Source organism: Dromiciops gliroides, chromosome 5 (assembly GCF_019393635.1).
Source record: "Dromiciops gliroides isolate mDroGli1 chromosome 5, mDroGli1.pri, whole genome shotgun sequence".
Taxonomy (NCBI): domain Eukaryota; kingdom Metazoa; phylum Chordata; class Mammalia; order Microbiotheria; family Microbiotheriidae; genus Dromiciops; species Dromiciops gliroides.
The window spans coordinates 107,535,354-107,554,300 of NC_057865.1; the positions used below are offsets into that span (position 1 = coordinate 107,535,354).

At 37.7% G+C, this 18,947-nt stretch overlaps 1 protein-coding gene across 3 annotated transcripts in view; it reads right to left on the minus strand.

Annotated features, from left to right (window-relative positions):
* AKR1D1 (aldo-keto reductase family 1 member D1) overlaps positions 1-18,947 on the minus strand; it is a 55,312-nt gene that overhangs the window by 11,829 nt on the left and 24,536 nt on the right. For 2 of the 3 annotated variants that reach the window (XM_043967459.1, XM_043967460.1), the window contains exons 4-6: positions 13,029-13,106; positions 7,295-7,417; positions 6,573-6,682 (exon numbers count right to left, since the gene is read on the minus strand). In XM_043967459.1, the coding sequence (XP_043823394.1) occupies positions 6,573-6,682; positions 7,295-7,417; positions 13,029-13,106 (311 nt within the window). The remainder of the gene's footprint in view (positions 1-6,572; positions 6,683-7,294; positions 7,418-13,028; positions 13,107-18,947) is intronic. The other variant, XM_043967461.1, reaches the window with a different exon arrangement.

Genomic DNA, 18,947 nt, shown 5'->3' on the forward strand with positions numbered 1-18,947 from the left:
TTGGAGTCAAGAAGACCTGTACTCAAATTCTCAGTCTTATACTTGACCAGCCGTGTATGGTATTGGTCAAATGTGAGTGAAATTTTCCCCATCCCTTAAATATAAGAGATTTAATTGTGATATTAATCAGTATAATAGACTACAAATAGTGATTTACTCAAGTTGATTTCTTAAGTTAATAATACTATAGCACAGAGTATAGATATTATGTAATTATTCTTTATGTACTTGAATATAATCCTTAGTGGCTTAAGTCAATGCAGTAATGTGTTTTCAGGTATCAATGAATTGTGAACTTGCTCTTGTCCCTTTTACTGTATTCATCGTGGTACATTGTGGTTAACCAAGGCCCTAAAGATAGTATCTTCTAAGCCGAAGAGACCAATCAGCATTAGAGATCATGACTGACCAGGACACCTTATCATGTATACGGACACTTACTCCTCATGCTGATGCCCTAGATGGTCAACCAATCAGCTGAAAGGACATGATCTTTATATCTATAGACGATGTCCTCCCTGTCCATTAACAGTTAAAGGAGCAAGGACCCTGGATTCAGGAGGTCCTGAGTTCAAATCCGGGCTCAGACACTTGACACTTACCAGCTGTGTGACCTTGGGCAAGTCACTTAACCCTCATTGCCCCACAAATACAAACAAACAAAAAACAAAGGAACATCTGTAAGAGTCTCAGAACTTCTAGTGAATTCATGAACTGTACCATCTCACTGTTATGTAGATGAAATGGGAAGAGTTATGTCTTAAAATAGTAAAGTATATAAGCATTTAAGCCTCACAGGGGTAATAAAAGTCTGAGACCGGTACTGCTCAGGGTCTTTCAGGTACTACCCCTAACTGACGGGTTTTATTGTGAGATAGGCCCTCTCTCAATAAACCTACTTCCCTATGGCTTGGAGATTTCATTTTTCTTTTCTTCATTGGATTTAGAAATTTTTGCAACACAAATTACTTCACTTTTATGTGCCTCAGGCAACAATTTAGGACTGAACTACTAAGTCACAGATGAATTGTCTTCTGTTGTGAGAAAATAATTATTAATAATGGGTTTTGGGGAGACCCAGTGACCCTACCCCCACTTAGGAACTTCACCTTCACAAAGGTGAAATTTTGCTATTTCTTGTAGCTCTAATTTAAGGTTGAGCTTTTGTTTACTGTATCATGTTCCCACTTAACATAGCTAATTGAGAATTGACTGTTGATTTTGTTCAGTCGTTTCAGTCATGTCTGACTCTTTGCAAACCCATTTGGAGTTTTCTTGGCAAAGACAGTAGAGTGGTTTGTCCTTTCCTTCTCCATCTTTTACAGATGAGGAAACTGAAGTAAACAGGGTTAAGTGACTTTCCCAGAGTCACATGGCTAGTAAGTGTCTAAGGCCAGATTTGAACTCAGGAAGATGAGTCTTTTCTGACTCCATGCCTAATGCTCTGTGCACTGTGGTGCCACCTAGCTGCCTCCAAGAACTGATTAGAGAGAGGCAAATATAATTTAGATTTGAATACTCAGAAACAACAGGATATGACATTGTGTATTAATTCTTTCATTACATCATTTTGATATACTATTTCCTTTACTGTGTAGATATTGTTAAACAAAGTGGGATACAGAGAGTGAGAAACTTCTGAGAAACATTCTGAGTTACATCATTTAAAATAAGCAGCATATGTTTGCTAAAGAAAAAATATCAATACCAACATTCCTTAAATGATTGTCAATATAGAAATGCTTTAAAAATCAATTTTCTTCTCCTCTTTATTGGCCTTGGTACATAGAATCCTTTTGGAGGAACACATCATTTCTGAAACCACAAGTTTTATGTTTTTTAAAAAATGTGAACTATTTCAGTTCTTGACCACATTTCCTTCAATATTTGGCCAATTCATGGACAAATTTCAAGAGGTGCATTGTCAGAATGTCGTCTTTGTTTCAAGCTCTGAATACACTGAAGAATATTATAGGTTTTTTCAAGAAATTTAAGTGAAGATTGCTCCTTTTTTTTTTTTCAGGGCAATGAGGGTTAAGTGACTTGCCCAGGGTCACACAGCTAGTAAGTGTCAAGTGTCTGAGGCCGGATTTGAACTCAGGTCCTCCTGAATCCAGGGCCAGTGCTTTATCCACTGCATCACCTAGCTGCCCCGATTCCTCCTTTTCTAAAGATATAGCCCATGGCATCAATTTAAGCTGCTGTCTTCTTATTTCTTTCATATTTTCAATTTGTGGAAGATATTCCTCAACAGTAATAGCTCCAATATAATATAAGGCACATAGAAAATAACTTTTTGGGGGGCAGTTAGGTGGCACAGTGGATAGAGCACCAGCCCTGGATTCAGGAGGACCTGAGTTCAAATCCAGCCTCAGACACTTGACACTTACTAGCTGTGTGACCCTGGGCAAGTCACTCAACCCCCACTGCCCCACCAAAAAAAAAATAGAAAATAACTTTTTGAGGTCCAGTTTATCATTAAGCTTCTTAAAATAATGGAGGACACGTTGCATAATTTGCTCAAAATAAGATTTCTGTTCTATTTTTTTTTGATAAACAGACACATCTGACCAATGTCAGCAAACTGCTCAAAGAGTTTTCTGACGAGTACCCCACTAATATCTATAGTCTTCAGCAGAGATGACAATATCTGCATGGTCTTCTTGGTGGTGTTTTTCAATACTTTCTCTCAGAGCAAAACTGATAGGTAAAGTGTCAATACCATGTAGGGGAATTATGACAGTGCTTCTATGATTAGACCACTTACATGGAATTCTTGTGTGTTTCCATATATGAAAGTTACCAGATCCCTGAAGAATATTTTGTAGACAATTTCTGCAAAATGTATCAGAACATGTTAATATTCAAGTATCTTAAAGTATACTATAACAAATGGAGTATGTTGATTCATCCTCAAAGTTATGTTTTTACTGAGCTTTAGAAAGATCACTTTGGCAGCTAAGAGGAGGATGGATTGCAGTGAGGAGAGACTTGAGGCAGGAAGACCAACTGGCAGGGTATTGCAACAGTATAGACCAGGATAGCTCTCAGCCTCTATTTGGCTCTCTTCCTTCTCGGTACCCCATAAGGATACTGGCAGGTATTGGCCTACTGCAGCTCAAGGCTAATGCCTATGACATACCCCTGATCTTTTCTTCTTTCTATGCATATCTTCAGCCTGAAGTCAGGGCGGCCCATTTTCATAAGATTCTACTCATTGGTAGAGAGAATGATGCTTTGATGCTGCATGACTTGTGTAAGGGGTGGAAGGAACAAAAGAAATTTGGAGAAGAGAGATATCTTTCTTAATTCTTGCTTCAGGATATAGAGACACATATAGTTACAGAATCCCTGTGGGAAGAGACTCTGAAAGAGAGAGAATAGACTTTGGAAGGAAGATATGTGGGATGAAGTCAACTCCTCAATGGGTGCCTTAGAAACTGTAACATTTCCACTAGGGTATGATTAGGTCTCTTCTGCTTAAGCTGAGATAGTTTACTTTCAGCAAGAGAGATCATTTATTCTATGTATTATCTAGTATCCTCTAAACTGTATGAATTTTCTGATTTCTATTTTCAATTTGCTTGGATTTACTTACTATTATTTGTGATGGTCTTTTGTGAAACTAGCATTTGGTGAGAAGGAGTCAAACCTGCTGATATAAGTTTAGATTATTCCTCTTCCTTTGAGCGATTTCCTTTAAGGACCAGGAAAGAGACTTGAACTTAAAAAAAATGCCATTCTCCTAGATGAGAAATGTTTGGGAGGCAGACATAATTCTAGTCAAATATTTCTTTTCCCTCAGAGGAAAACAGCAAGGCCAGCCTTTTAGCCCCTTCTTCTGCTCCTTTACAAACAGGACAAAGCTTTCCTTGGAGGGAAGTGGGCAAGATTCCTGACATTCATTTCTTTCTGTGAACCAAATTTAGATAACCTATGTGGACATACACATAACCTAAATGGACAACAAACCTACCCACAAACACCTGCCTTAGAGAACATAGATTAGTTAGGAGGCTATGACAGTGTTTAGGTCATCTATAAACATGAATTTACCTGCTAGAATTCTAAATGCGAGAACTGTTTCTAATTCCTAATAAACTGACATATTAAAATAACTAAACCATATCCATGTCGACATACTTATAATAAATGAAACTAGAAGACAATGGAGTTACAGTTGATTGGTAGGACGGATGACAGACTCTCTTTGGAGAGAAAAATGAAGGAATATGTAGAATTGGTTTCATTATGCATTCAGAGGCAAGAAGTAACATCATTTTATGGGACAATTGGTCTTCATGTCTTTAGGTACCAATGATGAGATAGCTACGTGGTATAATGGATATCAGGAAGATCTTATTTCAAAGCTTGCCTAAGATACTTACTAGCTAAAAGAACCTGGACAAATCACTTAATTTCTTTGTGTCATTTCCCTCATTTGTAAGATGAAGGGGTTGGGTTTTATAGCTTATAAACTCTAGATTTATGACCCTATGAGAACAAACAGAAAGACTATCCTGAAAATATTTGCTGCTTCTTCAGCAACATATATTTAAGAAGCAATGGAGGGCAGCTAGGTGGTGCAGTAGATAAAGCACCAGCCCTGGATTCAGGAGGATCTGAGTTCAAATCCAGTCTCAGACACTTGACACTTACTAGTTGTGTGACCCTGGGCAAGTCACTTAACCCTCATTGCCCTGCTTTTTTTTTTTTTTTTAAGTTATGCTCTTGGAAAAAAAAAAAAAGAATCAATGGGCTTCCTATAAGTCATGAGCAAATAGAGAGCCAGGATATCTTACTTCAAGAAATCATGAAAAAACTCAAACCACTTGTCAGACATATTAGAAGAAGAATATAAACTGAAAAATAAAAAGAATCCACTAGTAAATTCCTGAAAGAAACCCTAAAATGAAAACTTCCAAGAGCATTATAGTCAAAATCTAGAACTTTCAGGGCAAAGAAAAAAAATTGAAATCAGCCAGAAAGAAAAAATTCAAATATAGGATCATACAAGATTTAACAGTAACAATATGAAGGAGCAGAGAATGTGATATGATATATTCCAAAAGACAGAATACTTAAGTTTATAACCAAGAATAACTTATACCAGACAAACTGAGTATAATCTGATAGGGGGAAAATGGACCTTCAATAAAACTTCCTGATAAAAAGACCAGAGCTGAGTAGAGACCTCAAAATATAAACATGAGATTCAAGAGAGCATAAGAAGGTGAAGACAAGTGAGCATTTGCAAAGGATTTTATGAAGATTTTTTTTGGTGGGGCAATGAGGGTTAAGTGACTTGCCTAGGGTCACACAGCTAGTAAGTGTCAAGTGTCTGAGGCTGGATTTGAACTCAGGTCCTTCTGAATTCAGAGCTGGTGCTTTATCCACTGTGCCACCTAGCTGCCCCATGAAGATTTTTGTACCTCCTTTTCTATTTGGCCAATTTGGCTTTTCAAGCTGTTGACTTTTTTCTCATGACTTTCCTGTATCACCCTCATTTCTCTTTCCATTTTTTCCTCTACCTCTCTAACTTTATCTTCAAAGTCCTTTTTGAGCATTTCTATGGCCTAAGACCAATTAATATTTTTCTTGGAAGCTTTAGATATAGGGGCCCTGACATTGACATCTTCCTCTGAGGGTGCACCTCGATCTTCCTTGTCACTGAAGAAACTTTCTATGGTCCTCATCTTTCTCTGTCTGCTCATCTTGCCTTTCTTTTCTTTGGCTTTTAGCTCCTTAAAGTGGGGCACTGTTTCCAGGCTGCAGTATCCCAAGCTTCAGAAGTCCCAGGTGGTATGATTTAAGGAGGAACAGGTTCTTCACTTGCTTGGCCTGGCCTATTCCCTGGTCCATAAATGACCCCAGACCAACTCGCTACTCAACCAGCTTTGTGTGTTGTGGTTGTTAGCTCCAATGAGCCTGAGACCCTCCCCTACCTGGGCCACTGCTACTCCAGCCTACCTCCTGGTTCTCAGCAGGCGTGTAAAATCCAAGTTCTGCCTCAGTACCAGCATAGACCCCTATAGTCTCCCCACTGCCAAGTGCTCAGCCCTCTCACCAGACTATGAGCTTAGTTCCAGAAGACACTGGTGCTTCAGCTGATTCAGAAGCTCTGGGGGTCTGCTTCTCTGGTGAGGCCTTCCTGGGAAATGGATCTGTGTCAGGGTGACTGTGGGGTTGGTCTTGACTCCTGTCTCAGCACAGCAGCTCCCTCCTTCTGACCTTCCAAGCTATTCTTGGTTGGAAGATGATTTCAGCACATTCTTCTGTGGGTTTTGCTGCTCCAGGCATTGTCCTATGTCATTATTTGGATGTTTTTTGGAGTGAGCATGTCATGATTTGGAGAGCTCACTTCCTTTCCTCCACCATCTTGGCTCTGCCCCGGAAGTCCGAAGATTTTTAATAGAGGGTGTATGATGTAAGGGTTATGTCTTCAAGATCAATATGTTTTGCTTGCCTTGTTGTTGTTTAGTTCTTTCAATTGAATACTACTCTTCATGACCCCAACTCTAACCCTAACCCCAAATTCTAACTTTATACCTGATATGAAAAATGTTACTTACCATTCCGGGGTTCTAGCGGTCCCTAAAGGGCTATATGCCACAATGACAATATCATGGCTTTGACAAAATTTCAAGAGCTTTGTCTGGATGAAGTATGGATGGCACTCGACCTGTGTGGATCAAGTAGAAAGCTGATTGAAAGATCAAAACCTAGAATATTGAAGTAACTGATAACCTATATTGGCAGAAAATATAAGAAGATACTGTCAACCATATTGATAAGCTGTTTTTGGTTTTTTTTGTTTGTTTTTTGGGGGTTTTTTTTGGTGGGACAATGGGGGTTAAGTGACTTGCCCAGGGTCACACAGCTAGTAAGTGTCAAGTGTCTGAGGCTGGATTTGAACTCAGGTACTCCTGAATCCAGGGCCAGTGCTTTATCCACTGTGCCACCTAGCTGCCCCCTCCATGGTTTTTTTGTTTTTGTTTTTTGTTTCATATTGATAATCTGAATGGCTCCCAAGGTAATTGTTGGTAGTCTTCTATTTACCTCTTCCCAACATATGTGATTCTTTACATTTTGCAAAGTTGTTAGGGAAAGAGAGCTGTGATACTAGGCTTAGAGAAGCCTTGGACTAGAGAACCTTCCCATCTCCTCCCTCCCCGCCCAGAGTAGATTATGATAAATTTCAGTTCACATCTCTTTGTACTAGAGCCATAGGTATTGGTTTCATCCCAACAAACACATTTTTGCTGTTGTTATGTTGTACAGTACGAAGCTGTACCTGGTTGGAGACTGGCTTATACTTAAGTCCTGGTTTATTCAGGATGAGTTCCAGTTGTCTGCGGTTGAAATTAGACACTCCAATAGACTTCACTAAGCCACTGTCTTTGCATGCTTCCAGAGCCTGTGTCAAAAACATCATAGTAGCATAGATTTAGATTGGAAAGGGCCTCAGATGTCATTGGGTCTGAATCTTTTGTTTTAGAAACGGAGAACCTGATGTCCGACAATACAGTTATAACCAGTGACTTCTTTACCTGTGGCAAGTGGTGGTGGAGAAAAGGGCTGGTAAAATGGTGGTGTTGATCCACCTAGAACGCTGCTGAAAACAGAGGGAGTGGTTATGGGAAGAGGCTGTTACTGCTGCTATTGCTCCCACAAATATAGGACTGTTAGGGGAGGAAATGTATTCAAGATAGTATTGCTAGGGGGCAGCTAGGTAGTAAAGCACCGGCCCTGGATTCAGGAGGACCCGAGTTCAAATCTGGATTCAGACACTTGACACTTACTAGTTGTGTGACCCTGGGCAAGTCACCTAACCCTCATTGCCCCACGAAAAAAAAAAAGATAGTATTGCTGGAATTCTTGGAATTCCCCACTCTGAGGCAAAGTTCCAAGTGCATCACCTTAGCTATATTTCTTCCCGAAGAGTGGTAGTAACTTGTTCAATATTACGGAGGTAATAGGCAGAAAGGGCAGCTAAGTGACACAGTGGACAGATTGCTGGACCTGGACTCTATGGTAAAAAACGAAAATTTTTAACTAAAATTTAAGAGTTGGCTAAGATACTACTGAAGGACCGCCAGTTTTTGAAGGACCGCCCTTTCGGGGAGGAGACCGTGACAAATAACTGTGTGCCTGCTGCTGTTCAGGAGAGTGTGACCAAGCACTCCACTTCTGGGGTGCAAGCTTAAAAAGGAGGAGAGAACGGAAGTGGTCTCTCGCTCTCGGCATACACACGCTGGCTCAGGTTTGACGGCGTGTTCGGGTGATCGGCCCTGGTCCTCGGTGGCAACACATGCTTGACGCTGGTTCTCAGCCTGAGAGGTAGCTTTGGGATTTGGTGAGTTTTATAAAAGAATATTATAGACTAAGCTTAGATCTAAGACTATTTATTTGTAATTCTACTTTCCTATTTCCCTAATCAGTATCACCTGTTTGTTGGCTAATTAATTCCCAAACAGTACAAGCTAAGTAATCCATCTCTAATTAAAGCTCAGAGGTTTCTTTCTCTTACTGGTCTGGGAGATATATAAGGGAAAGGTTAAAGGGAAGTGTAATGCTCTTATATCCAATTTTAGATCTCACAACTCAGTTCAAATCCAACCTCAGACACTTACTAGCTGTGTGACCCAGCACAAATCACTCAACTATTTGCCTCAGTTCTTCATCTATTAAATGAGCTGGGGGCAGAGTCAAGATGGTGGAGGAAAGGCAATTTCTAGAGCAGCAGAACCCATAAAAGGATGGGATGAGATATTTTTCTAGTCAAAGACAGCTTAGAAGGTCAGCAGGAAAGGTCTGCTATACTGGGATGGGAGTGGAACCAAGTCCCATGGCTGCACTGACACAGATCCAACCCCAGGTAATCCATGCCACAGAAAGAGACCTGTGGAGCCTCTGAATTGGCCATAGTGATGACTTCTTCTGGAATTCAGCTCATGGTCTGGTGAGAGGGTCAAGCGTTGCCCAGGGGGAAATTACAGGGGGTTCTGCTGGCACTGAGGTGGAACTTGATTGTCTTGCCCATGCTAGGAAGCAGGAAGCAGTCTTGAATTATGGGGACAGCCCAGGTGGGGAAGGGACACAGGCTTTCCCAGAGCTTGCAGCCATAGTGAAACTGAATTTTGGTTCCTGGTTAAAAAGCAAGAAAGCCTGGTGCTATTTACAGACCAGAGCACAGGCCAGGCAAGTGGAGAGCCTTCCCTTCTTTAAATTGTACCACCTGGGACTCCCAGAAGCTTGGGACAGTGCATCCTGGAAACAGTGCTCCACTTTAAGAAGGAGTGAAACAAATCAAGATATAGGCTGACAAATATGAACAGAAGGAGGAAAAAATGCGGACCATAGAAAGCTTCTTTGGTGACAAGGAAGATAAAAATACATTCTTAGAAAAAGACAACAAAGTCAAGGTTCCTACATCCAAAGCTTCCAAGAAAAATATGAATTAGTCTTAGCACATATAAGTGCTAAAAAAGGACTTTGAAGATAACATAAGAGAGGTTGAGGAAAAAATGAAGGTGATGGAGGAAAGTCATGAAAAAAAAGTCAACAGCTTGAAAAGCCAAATGAAAAAGCCTCTGAAGAAAATAGTTGCTTAAGAATTAGGATTGAACAAATGGAAGCTAATGACTTTCTGAGAAACCAAGACACAATAAACAAATCCAAATGAATAAAAAAAATAGAGGGCAATGTGAAATATCTCCTTGGAACAACAGCTGACCTGGAAAATAGATCCAGGGGAGATAAGTTGAAAATTATTGGACCACCTGAAAACCATGATCAAGGAAAGAACTTAGACATCATCTTTTAAGAGATTGTCAGGGAAAATTGCCCATATATTCTAGAAGCAGAAGGTAAAATAGAAATTGAAAGAATCCACTGATCATCTCCTGAAAGAGATCCCAAAAGGAAAACTTCCAGGAATATTATAACCAAATTCCAGAGCTCCTAGGTCGAGAGGAAAAAATTGCAAGCAGCCAGAAAGAAACAATTCAAATACTGTGAAGCCTCAGTTTTAGGGCAGCTGAAAGAAATAAATTTAGACAGAGGGCATAGGTAGGAATTAATTATGAAGGGATGATATCTGTAAAGCATTTATTTTTTGTTTATAATTTTTTTTTGTGGGGCAGTCAGGGCTGGGTGGCATGCCCAGGGTTGCACATTTGGGGAGTGTCTTATGTCTGAGGCCAGATTTGGGCTCAGGTCCTTCTGGGTCCAGGGTGGGTGCTTTGTCTACTGTGTCAACTAGCTGCCCCATGATGACATCTTTAAAATAAAATTAAGGAGTAAGAAGAATGCACTGGGAGAAAGGGAAAGGGAGAGATGGAATGGGGTAAAGTATCTTACATAAAAGAAACAAGAAAAAGTTTATGGAGTGGAGGGAAAGATTGGGGAGGAACAGGGGAGTGAATGAGCCTTACACTCATCAGAATTGGCTCAAAGAGGGAATAACATACACACTCAAGTGGGCATAATAATATATCTTGCACTGTGGGAAAGTGGAAGGGAAAAGAGATAAGCGGGGAGGGGTGAGTGAAAGGAGGGCAGATTGGGGAAGGGACAGTCAGAAGCAAAACACTTTTGAGGAGGGAAAGGTTAAAAGAAGATAGAAAATAGAGTAAATATCATGGGGAGCCAATAGGATGGAGGGAAACACAGCAATAGTAACTGGGGAAAAAATTTGAAGCAGAGACAAGAGCAATGTAGGAGGAGGATGAAGTTGATAATGATGATGATGACCACGACAATAACGACAACTATGGCACTTTGCTGGGCTATTGTGAAGAAAATTCTTTGTCCGGTCTAAGGTATATATAAATGTTAGCTATTATTGTTGTTGCAATAATCAACCTCATGGGTGTTTTGTAAGGAAATCTCCCTGTAAAGTATTATATAAATGTAGTTTACTATTAAAAAAAAAAAAAGATGAGCAGGATGCTCTCAGAAAAACCTGGAAAGACTTACATGAGCTGATACAAATGTACTACATACAAAAATAACAGCAATATTGTAAGATGATCTGCTGCGAATGACTTAGTTATTTTCAGCATTGAAATGATCTAAGACAACTGAAGGACTTATGAAAAATGCAATCCATCTACAGAGAAAGAACTGATGGTACCTGAATACAGATGGAAGTATATTTTGTTGTTGGTAGTTCCTTTTTCTAAAGTTTTTTTGTCTGCTATGTTTTGCACAACTGCATATGTATAACTTATATAGAATTGCTTGAGTTCTTAGGGAGGAGATACGGAGGAAGGATGAGAATTTGGAACACAAAGTTTTAAAAATCGATGTTACAATTTGTTTTTACATGTAATATGGGGAAAAATTCTAAATAAAATAAAATGAGCTGGAAAAGGAAATGGCAAACCACTCTAGTATCTTTGCAAGAAAATCCCAAATGGGGTCATAAAGAGTTGGATATGATTGTAAATCATTCCTTGTCTTCACCTATCCTAGCCCTTCTCCCTTATTTCCCTAAACATCACCTCCTATTGAATGAAAGGGACCTAATTTCTGCCACCCAATTTATTTTCCCAAAGAAAACAATTAAGAAGAGAAGAAACAATTTCTCTCTTAGGAATTTTATTAATGGGACAGAATTTCTTTATAGATAATTTGAGAGAATAGACTTTCTGGAAATGTAGGCATTTTCTTTCTTGTAACCAAATAATTTTGTCTCTCTCGACAGAAACCTTGGTCTATACTATACTATTTTAAACAAAACCTGAATCTTTGAAACTTATTTTCAGCAAGATGATAGGAAGAGTATTTCAATATAGGTCAGCTCTTTAAAGTCTGTGATAATTATTTTCAGGATGACTCACAAAGAAGTCATGTAATTATTGACATAAAACACAGAAAAGGTCTTGTGATAGAGTTCAGAACAAGTGTAGCCTGATGGTACCAAATTACTTAGCTAAGGTCTTGGAGCAGAAATTCCATTCTCCCCTTTTGTCCATGGACAATCATTAACATTCAGTGAATTACTGTTCCACCTTCACCTTTCCTGCCTGAAGTAAATAAGGAAAGACAGTGTTTCTCTAAAAAATGTAATTGTTTTTCTAAAAAAAAATTTAGAAAATAAATATTTAGCATTTTTATTTTGCTATGCAACCTCTAAGGTGGTTGAAATAGATATTCACTGAGGAGAATAAACAAATGAGACTATTTTGGCCAAGTGGTGTGTGTGTGTATCTGTGTGTATCTGTGTGTCTGTGTGTACGTTTGTGCTTTACCACTTTGTAGCCTTCCAGCTACAAGTCTGAGGTCCTTCTAGAATCATTTATTTATTTATGTATTTATTTACTCATTTAGTCATTCATTTATTCATCCATTTATATATATTTATTTTTTAATTTTATTTTTTAATTTTTCTCAATGACATGTAAAGATCTTTTTTGAGTTCCAAATTTTTCTCCCACTCTCCTTTCCCTTCCCCCTCCTAAGGCCAACAAGCAATTTGATATAGGTTATACATTACTATCACATTAAACATTAGAATTTTTTTTTTTTTTAGAAATTTTAGAATTTTTTTTGGGGGGTGGGGTTAAGTGACTTGCCCAGGGTCACACAGTTAAGAAGTGTCAAGTGTCTGAGGCCGGATTTGAACTCAGGTCCTCCTGAATCCAAAGCCAGTGCTTTATCCACTGTGCCACCTGGCTGCCCCCTAGAATTATTTTTTTAAAAAAACAATCTACCCCTCTTTTCCCTGAACATCTTTAAATATTTCACTTGTGCTTTCTCCCTTCAATTCTGGGCCACCTATATCAATAACTCTCTAAGTAAGTACATTTCATCCAAATTAATGTCTCCTAGACCCTATGCATTTTGGGAAAAAGGCCAAAGTGAATAAGCAAAGTACAAGCAAAGTACATAAAAGCCTGTTTACACAGATCAAACAGGTATTAAATATCCCTGATAACAGTTGCTCCACACTGCTCTGTCAGCAAGAGAAAAGCAAGAGAGAAAAAGTGCTTTAGGTTATGAGAAGAAGAGTTCAGTCTTACCTCCCAGGTTTTACACAGGTTTATGTCATGGTATATCCAGTGACCATTTTCATCCTTAGGAAATAAGTTATTTCCAGGCTGGAGGAGGAAAGAGAAATTAATCTTTGTTATTAACTTCTTTATGATGAAATCAGACAATTTAAATTAATATATGATAAGATTTTAGCGTTGGAAACTGGATAGATTAGGCTTAGAAAAAACTTCACACACGAAAATCAGTGTTTTGGCACCTGATCTGTCCTCTCTCTCCAATATATCAAGTCATCTTCAAAGGTACATCTTCAAAGTTCTCACCTTATCATTCTACCTCTCCCTCCCCCCAAGATACTTCAGTAGCCCCCTAATAGCTCAAGGAAAAAGAATATGTCTTTACTCCATGACTCCTACTTCTCCTCCTACCCCTGGCTATCTGTATCCAATTTTTCTCTCTCTCTTTCTCTTTTTTTTTTCAACTGGGCCTGTGATTTCTTTGCTTAAAAGATATTTCAGTGAAGAACTCCCTCTAACCAATGCAGGTTGGTACCAGCTCTGCAATTTATAATCTCAGAATGTTGTCTGTAGGCACTAAGTCATTTGCCCAGGCTCATATAATAAGTATCCATTATTGGTAGCATTTGAATTTAGGCCTTCCTGACTCTAAGGCCAGCTCTCCTCAAGGCTGCCTCTCTTTAATCTGTATTTTCAGTCCAATCACAATGAACTGGTTGTTCTCCTACCTTAACATGCCATCTCCTGTTTCTGTTCAATTGTACAAGATGTTTCCCATGGCTTGAATGCACTCTACTCTATCCTTATCTCTTTTAGTTGATAAGGATAGAGTTTGGGCCATACAAGATGATAGAGTAAGAGGAAGATTTGTAGCCTAGCTACCCTCACATTTATTCCAACAATGATCTAAGAAAGATGCCAGATCGAGAAATCAAAAGAGAAGCTACAGCAGATCATTTTTCAAACCAATGAATCACTGAACTATCTGAAAGTTCTTTCTTATTGAGAGAGAAAAGAAGGAGGAGGAGGGGAGACAGGATGGAGAGAGAAGAAAGGAGAAAGATTGAGTGTCATGTTTCATGAAATTATAAAAGGAAACTGTCCAGACAAGAGGGCAAAATGAAAACAGAAAGAATTCACCAATTACTTCCTGTAAGAAAGATCAAAGTGAAAACTCCTAGTAATGTCATAGCCAAAAAAATGCTGAAAACAAACAAAAAATAAAATCAAAATACTAAGGAATTACAGTCAGGATCACACAAGATTTACATCTGCCACTCTAAAGGAATGGAGAAGCATGTAATGCAATATGTTCCAATAGTTAAAACACATAAACTTAGAATCAAGAATAACTTACTTAGAAAAAACTGAGTATAATAACCCAGTGGAGTAAAATGGGTCTTTAATGAAATAGAGCATTTACAAGCATTATTGATGAAAAGACCAGAATTGAATAGAAACTTTGAAATAAAAATATGGGAGTAAAGAGAAACATAAAAAGGAAAGATAAGTGGGAAATTGGAAAAGACTTGATAAGAATGAAGGATGTGCATTCTAATGGAGATGTGTGCGATACAAGTATTCCCTAAGAACTATAATATCATTGAAGATTATAAGGAGAATAAAATTGGACACATGACCAGGGAATGGTTTTTGTCGTGTTTTGATTATTTTAAAAGGAGGATGGGGGTTGGGGGGAGGATACTCTAGGGAAGAAAAGAAGTGGAATGAAGGAAACTTATATAATTAAGGGTCAAGTAAAAGTCTATACAAAAGTGGAAGCAATGGGAAAAGCAGGTATCACTTGAACCTCACTGAACCAAAGAAGGGTACAACACACACACACACACACAGACACACACACACACCCCTTGGTGTAGAAGTAAATTCAATTCAACAGGGAAATAAAAAGGAGAAGAGAGAAGGGGAAAAGTAAATGAGGAGGACAGATTCAGTGGGAGATTAATTATTAGAATAAACAACCCCTAAGCATGAATGGGGGAATCATAAAAAGAGGTTTAATACAACAACAAAAAAAATAAAAGAGTAAGAACCCATGATTGGGTGGGGAAGCTAGATGGTGCAGTGGATAAAGCACCGGCCCTGGATTCAGGAGTACCTGAGTTCAAATCCGGCCTCAGACACTTAACATTTACTAGCTATGTGACCCTGGGCAAGTCACTTAACCCTAATTGCCTCACCAAAAAAAAAAAAAAAAAAAAAGAACCCATGATTGGGGTCTGAGTGAGGAAGAAGAGAAGAGGAGGAATAGAAGAGATGAAGCTGTATGTCTCAAGTGTAGAGCATTGGTGTTCCATGCCCCTCTTTTTACATGTAAAAAGGGGTTGGGGCAAAGAGAAGAAAAAGTATAAGAAAATAGGATGGAAAGAAATACACAATTAATGATCACAACTCTGAATTTGAATGTATTGAGATCATCCTTAAAGTAGAAGAGGCCTTTAGAATCCAATGATATGAGAAACACACTTGAAACATACAATATTCATGCAGAGCTAAAGTAAAGAGCTGTAGCTAAAATCTATCATGCTTCAGGTGAAGTGAAAAAAAGGGCAGGGGAAGCAATTATGATCTCAGAAAAAAGGAAAAATATATGCAATCTAAAAATAGAGAAACTACATTTTGCTGAATCATGAACAATGAATTAATCTCACTAACATATACAACAATTGCACAGTGGTTAAATACTTAAAGAAGAGAAAATGAGTTATAAGAAGAAATAGATACTAAAATTACAATAGTCAGGGATCTCAATGTACTTCTTTCAGAGCTATACAAATTAAACAAAAAATAAATAAGAAAACAGTTGAGGAACTGAATGGAGTTTTAGAAAAGTTAGATAAAAAAGATTTCTGAGTATTATTGAATGGGGATAAAAAGGAGTATATTTTCACATGTGTATAACGCTTTTACAAAAAGAAAATGATCATGTATTAGGGCATAAAAAACTCTTAGACAAATGCAGAAATATTGAACACATAGTTTGCTTTTTACAGTATAAGGAAATTATCTTAAATAAAGGGCCAGAGAGATGGTGCTTAACATGATGGAGTGGTAGGAACCAGTATGTTAGAACTTTTTTTCCATGATCTCCTCTAAACAGATCAAGAAAATGTACCAGATGAAATCCAAATGAGAAAATATAGAGAAAGTCATGGTGAGCCATCTGATCAGCCCAGCTAGGCAAACAGAGAAACACAGGGTGGTTTGCAGACACCGGGATCAGGGTCAGGACAGGAGCATACTATTCCCAGAGCATTATAGTGCCGAGGGAGAAGCTATGCACTAGGGCAAGAGGAGGGAATAGATCATACCTTAGTTTTGCCAGATCATATTAAGGCACTATAACAGGGATAGTTTGGATTTATACCAGGAATGCAGGGTTGGTATAATATTAGAAACATCATAAATAGAATTGACCATATTAATAACAAAAAGACCAAAATCATATCATTAAATAAATAGATGCAGAAAAAAGATTTTGACAAAATAGAACACCCATTCCTTTTTTTTTTTTTTTTTGGTGAGGCAGTTGGGGTTAAGTGACTTGCCAAGAGTCACACAGCTAGTAAGTGTCAAGTGTCTGAGGTCGGATTTGAACTCAGGTCCTCCTGAATCCAAGGCTGGTGCTTTATCCACTGGGCCACCTAGCTGCCCCACCCATTCTTTTAAAAGCACAAGAAAACAGAGAAATAAACATGCCTTTCTTATCATGGTAAACAGTATATCTAAAATCAAGAGTTGGCATTATATGTAATGGGGATAAACCAGAGTAAGATAAAAGACAAAGCAAGGATGCTCATTGTCACCACTACTTTAAATATAGTGTTAGAAATGCTAACTATAGCAATAATTTTAAAAAAGGAATTGAAAGAATAAGTATAGACAAAGATGAAACAAAAATATCGCCTTTTGCAAATGATATGATAATACATGAAGAAAATTTCAGAAACAACTAGAATTCTTTGAAGAAAAATAATGCAAGAGTTTTAAAAAACATTTTATAAAAGAAATGAGAGCTATGGAGGAGAGGAATGGAAAAATGATCAATAGCTTAACAGAAGTATAAAACTTATCCTAGTAACAAATTCCCTACTCAGAATGTACCAAATAGAATGTGATTACTCCAGGAAGCAACAAAAATTCTTAAAACAGAGTCAAAAGAATGAGAAGACAGAAGAAAATATAGATACCTTGTATAAAATAAAACTGACCTAGAAAATAGAAAAAAGGTAACTTAGAAATCATAAGATTTCCTGAAATCCATGACAAAAAAGAATATTTTAATCATTAAAGAAAATTGCCCCCAAAGGTTTGAACAAGAAGGCAACATTCAAGTAAAAAGAAGCTATAAATCACTTTCTGAAAGAAATCACCAAAAGAACACTCCCAGGGATGTCATGGCCAAAAATCAGACATAAAGACATGGTCAAGAGCAGACATAAAGAGGGGCAGCTAGATGGTACAGTGGATAAAGCACTAGCCCTGGATTCAGGAGGACCTGAGTTATAATCTGGCCTCAGATATTTAACACTTACTAGCTGGGTGACCCTGGGCAAGTCACTTAACCCTCACTGACCCTTCCCCTTCTCTACCCCACCCCCCACACAAAAGAGTAGACAGAAAGAAAGAATTTGAAAATGAAGGATACACAGTCTGGACTGTACAGGATTTAGCAGCTATCATTATAAGGAAATGGAGAAAATGAAATGAGATATTCCTGAAGGCAAAAGATAAAGGTCTACAACTAGAATAACTTGCCCAGCAAAAATGAGTATAATCCTACAAGGAAAAAAAAATCTTCGATGAAATAGAAGGTTTTCACATATTCTTTATTAAAAATCATAGCTTAAAAGTAATTTAGAAATAAAATATAGGAGTTAAGAGAAAAATAAAAAGTGAATAATATGAAGGGACTTTAGGAAGATGAACTATTTACTTTATTATTTTAATGGAAGGGGGCTAAGGTAAAAAGGTTTGTTTAGAACTTAGTGTCACAAGAGGTCATAGAGGTAGTCAAATGAGACCCAAAGACCAATAAATAGTGTTACTATGACTAAAGATATAAGAAAAAAAAAACATAGAACATATATTAGAGGAAAATAGGAGAAACAATGAGATATCTTAACACATAATCAGGTTGCACAAATAGAACTATATAGAAACATGGAAGGAGGTGAAGAGTGGGCAACATTTCAATTTTTTTTTTCATCTAAAGAGGTTGAGAGTGCAGAATGTACACACGAAGTTTGGTATAGAAATTCAGCCTAAATATTTCAGGGTTTCTATACAGAGGTTTAGGTTGTGGGCAGAACATGTGGCCTTGAAATATGATGCCCAGTTTTTTTTCTTTTTAATCATGGCTTTAAGGTAGTGCAATAATTATTAAATTATCTCTTCTTGATACATTTTCCAGGTCAGTTGTTTTTTCCAATGAGATATTTCACATTTTCTTCTCTTTTTTTCATTCTTTTGACTTTTTTTCTTAATGTCTCATGGACTCATTAGCTTCCATTTGCCCAATTCTGCTTTTTAAGGAATTATTTTCTTCACTGAGCTTTTGTAACTTTTTCCATTTGGCCAATCCTGCTTTTTAAATTTTTTTCTTTAGTGAGTTTTTGTGCTTGTTTTACCATTTGGCCATTTTTAAAAAGATATTGTTTTACTTAGTATGTTTTGTGCTTCTTTTACTAATCTGTTAATTCTCTTTTCATAATTTTCTTGCATCACCCTCATTTCTTTTCCCATTTTTTCCTCTATCATTTTTATCTCTTTCTTGAACATTTCTAGGAATTTTTGTTAGGCTTGGGTCCAATTGGCATTTTTCTCTGAGGCTTTGTTTGTAGATGTTTTCATGTTGTTATATTCTTCTAAGTTCGTGTTTTGATCTTTACTGTCACCATAGTAGTTGTC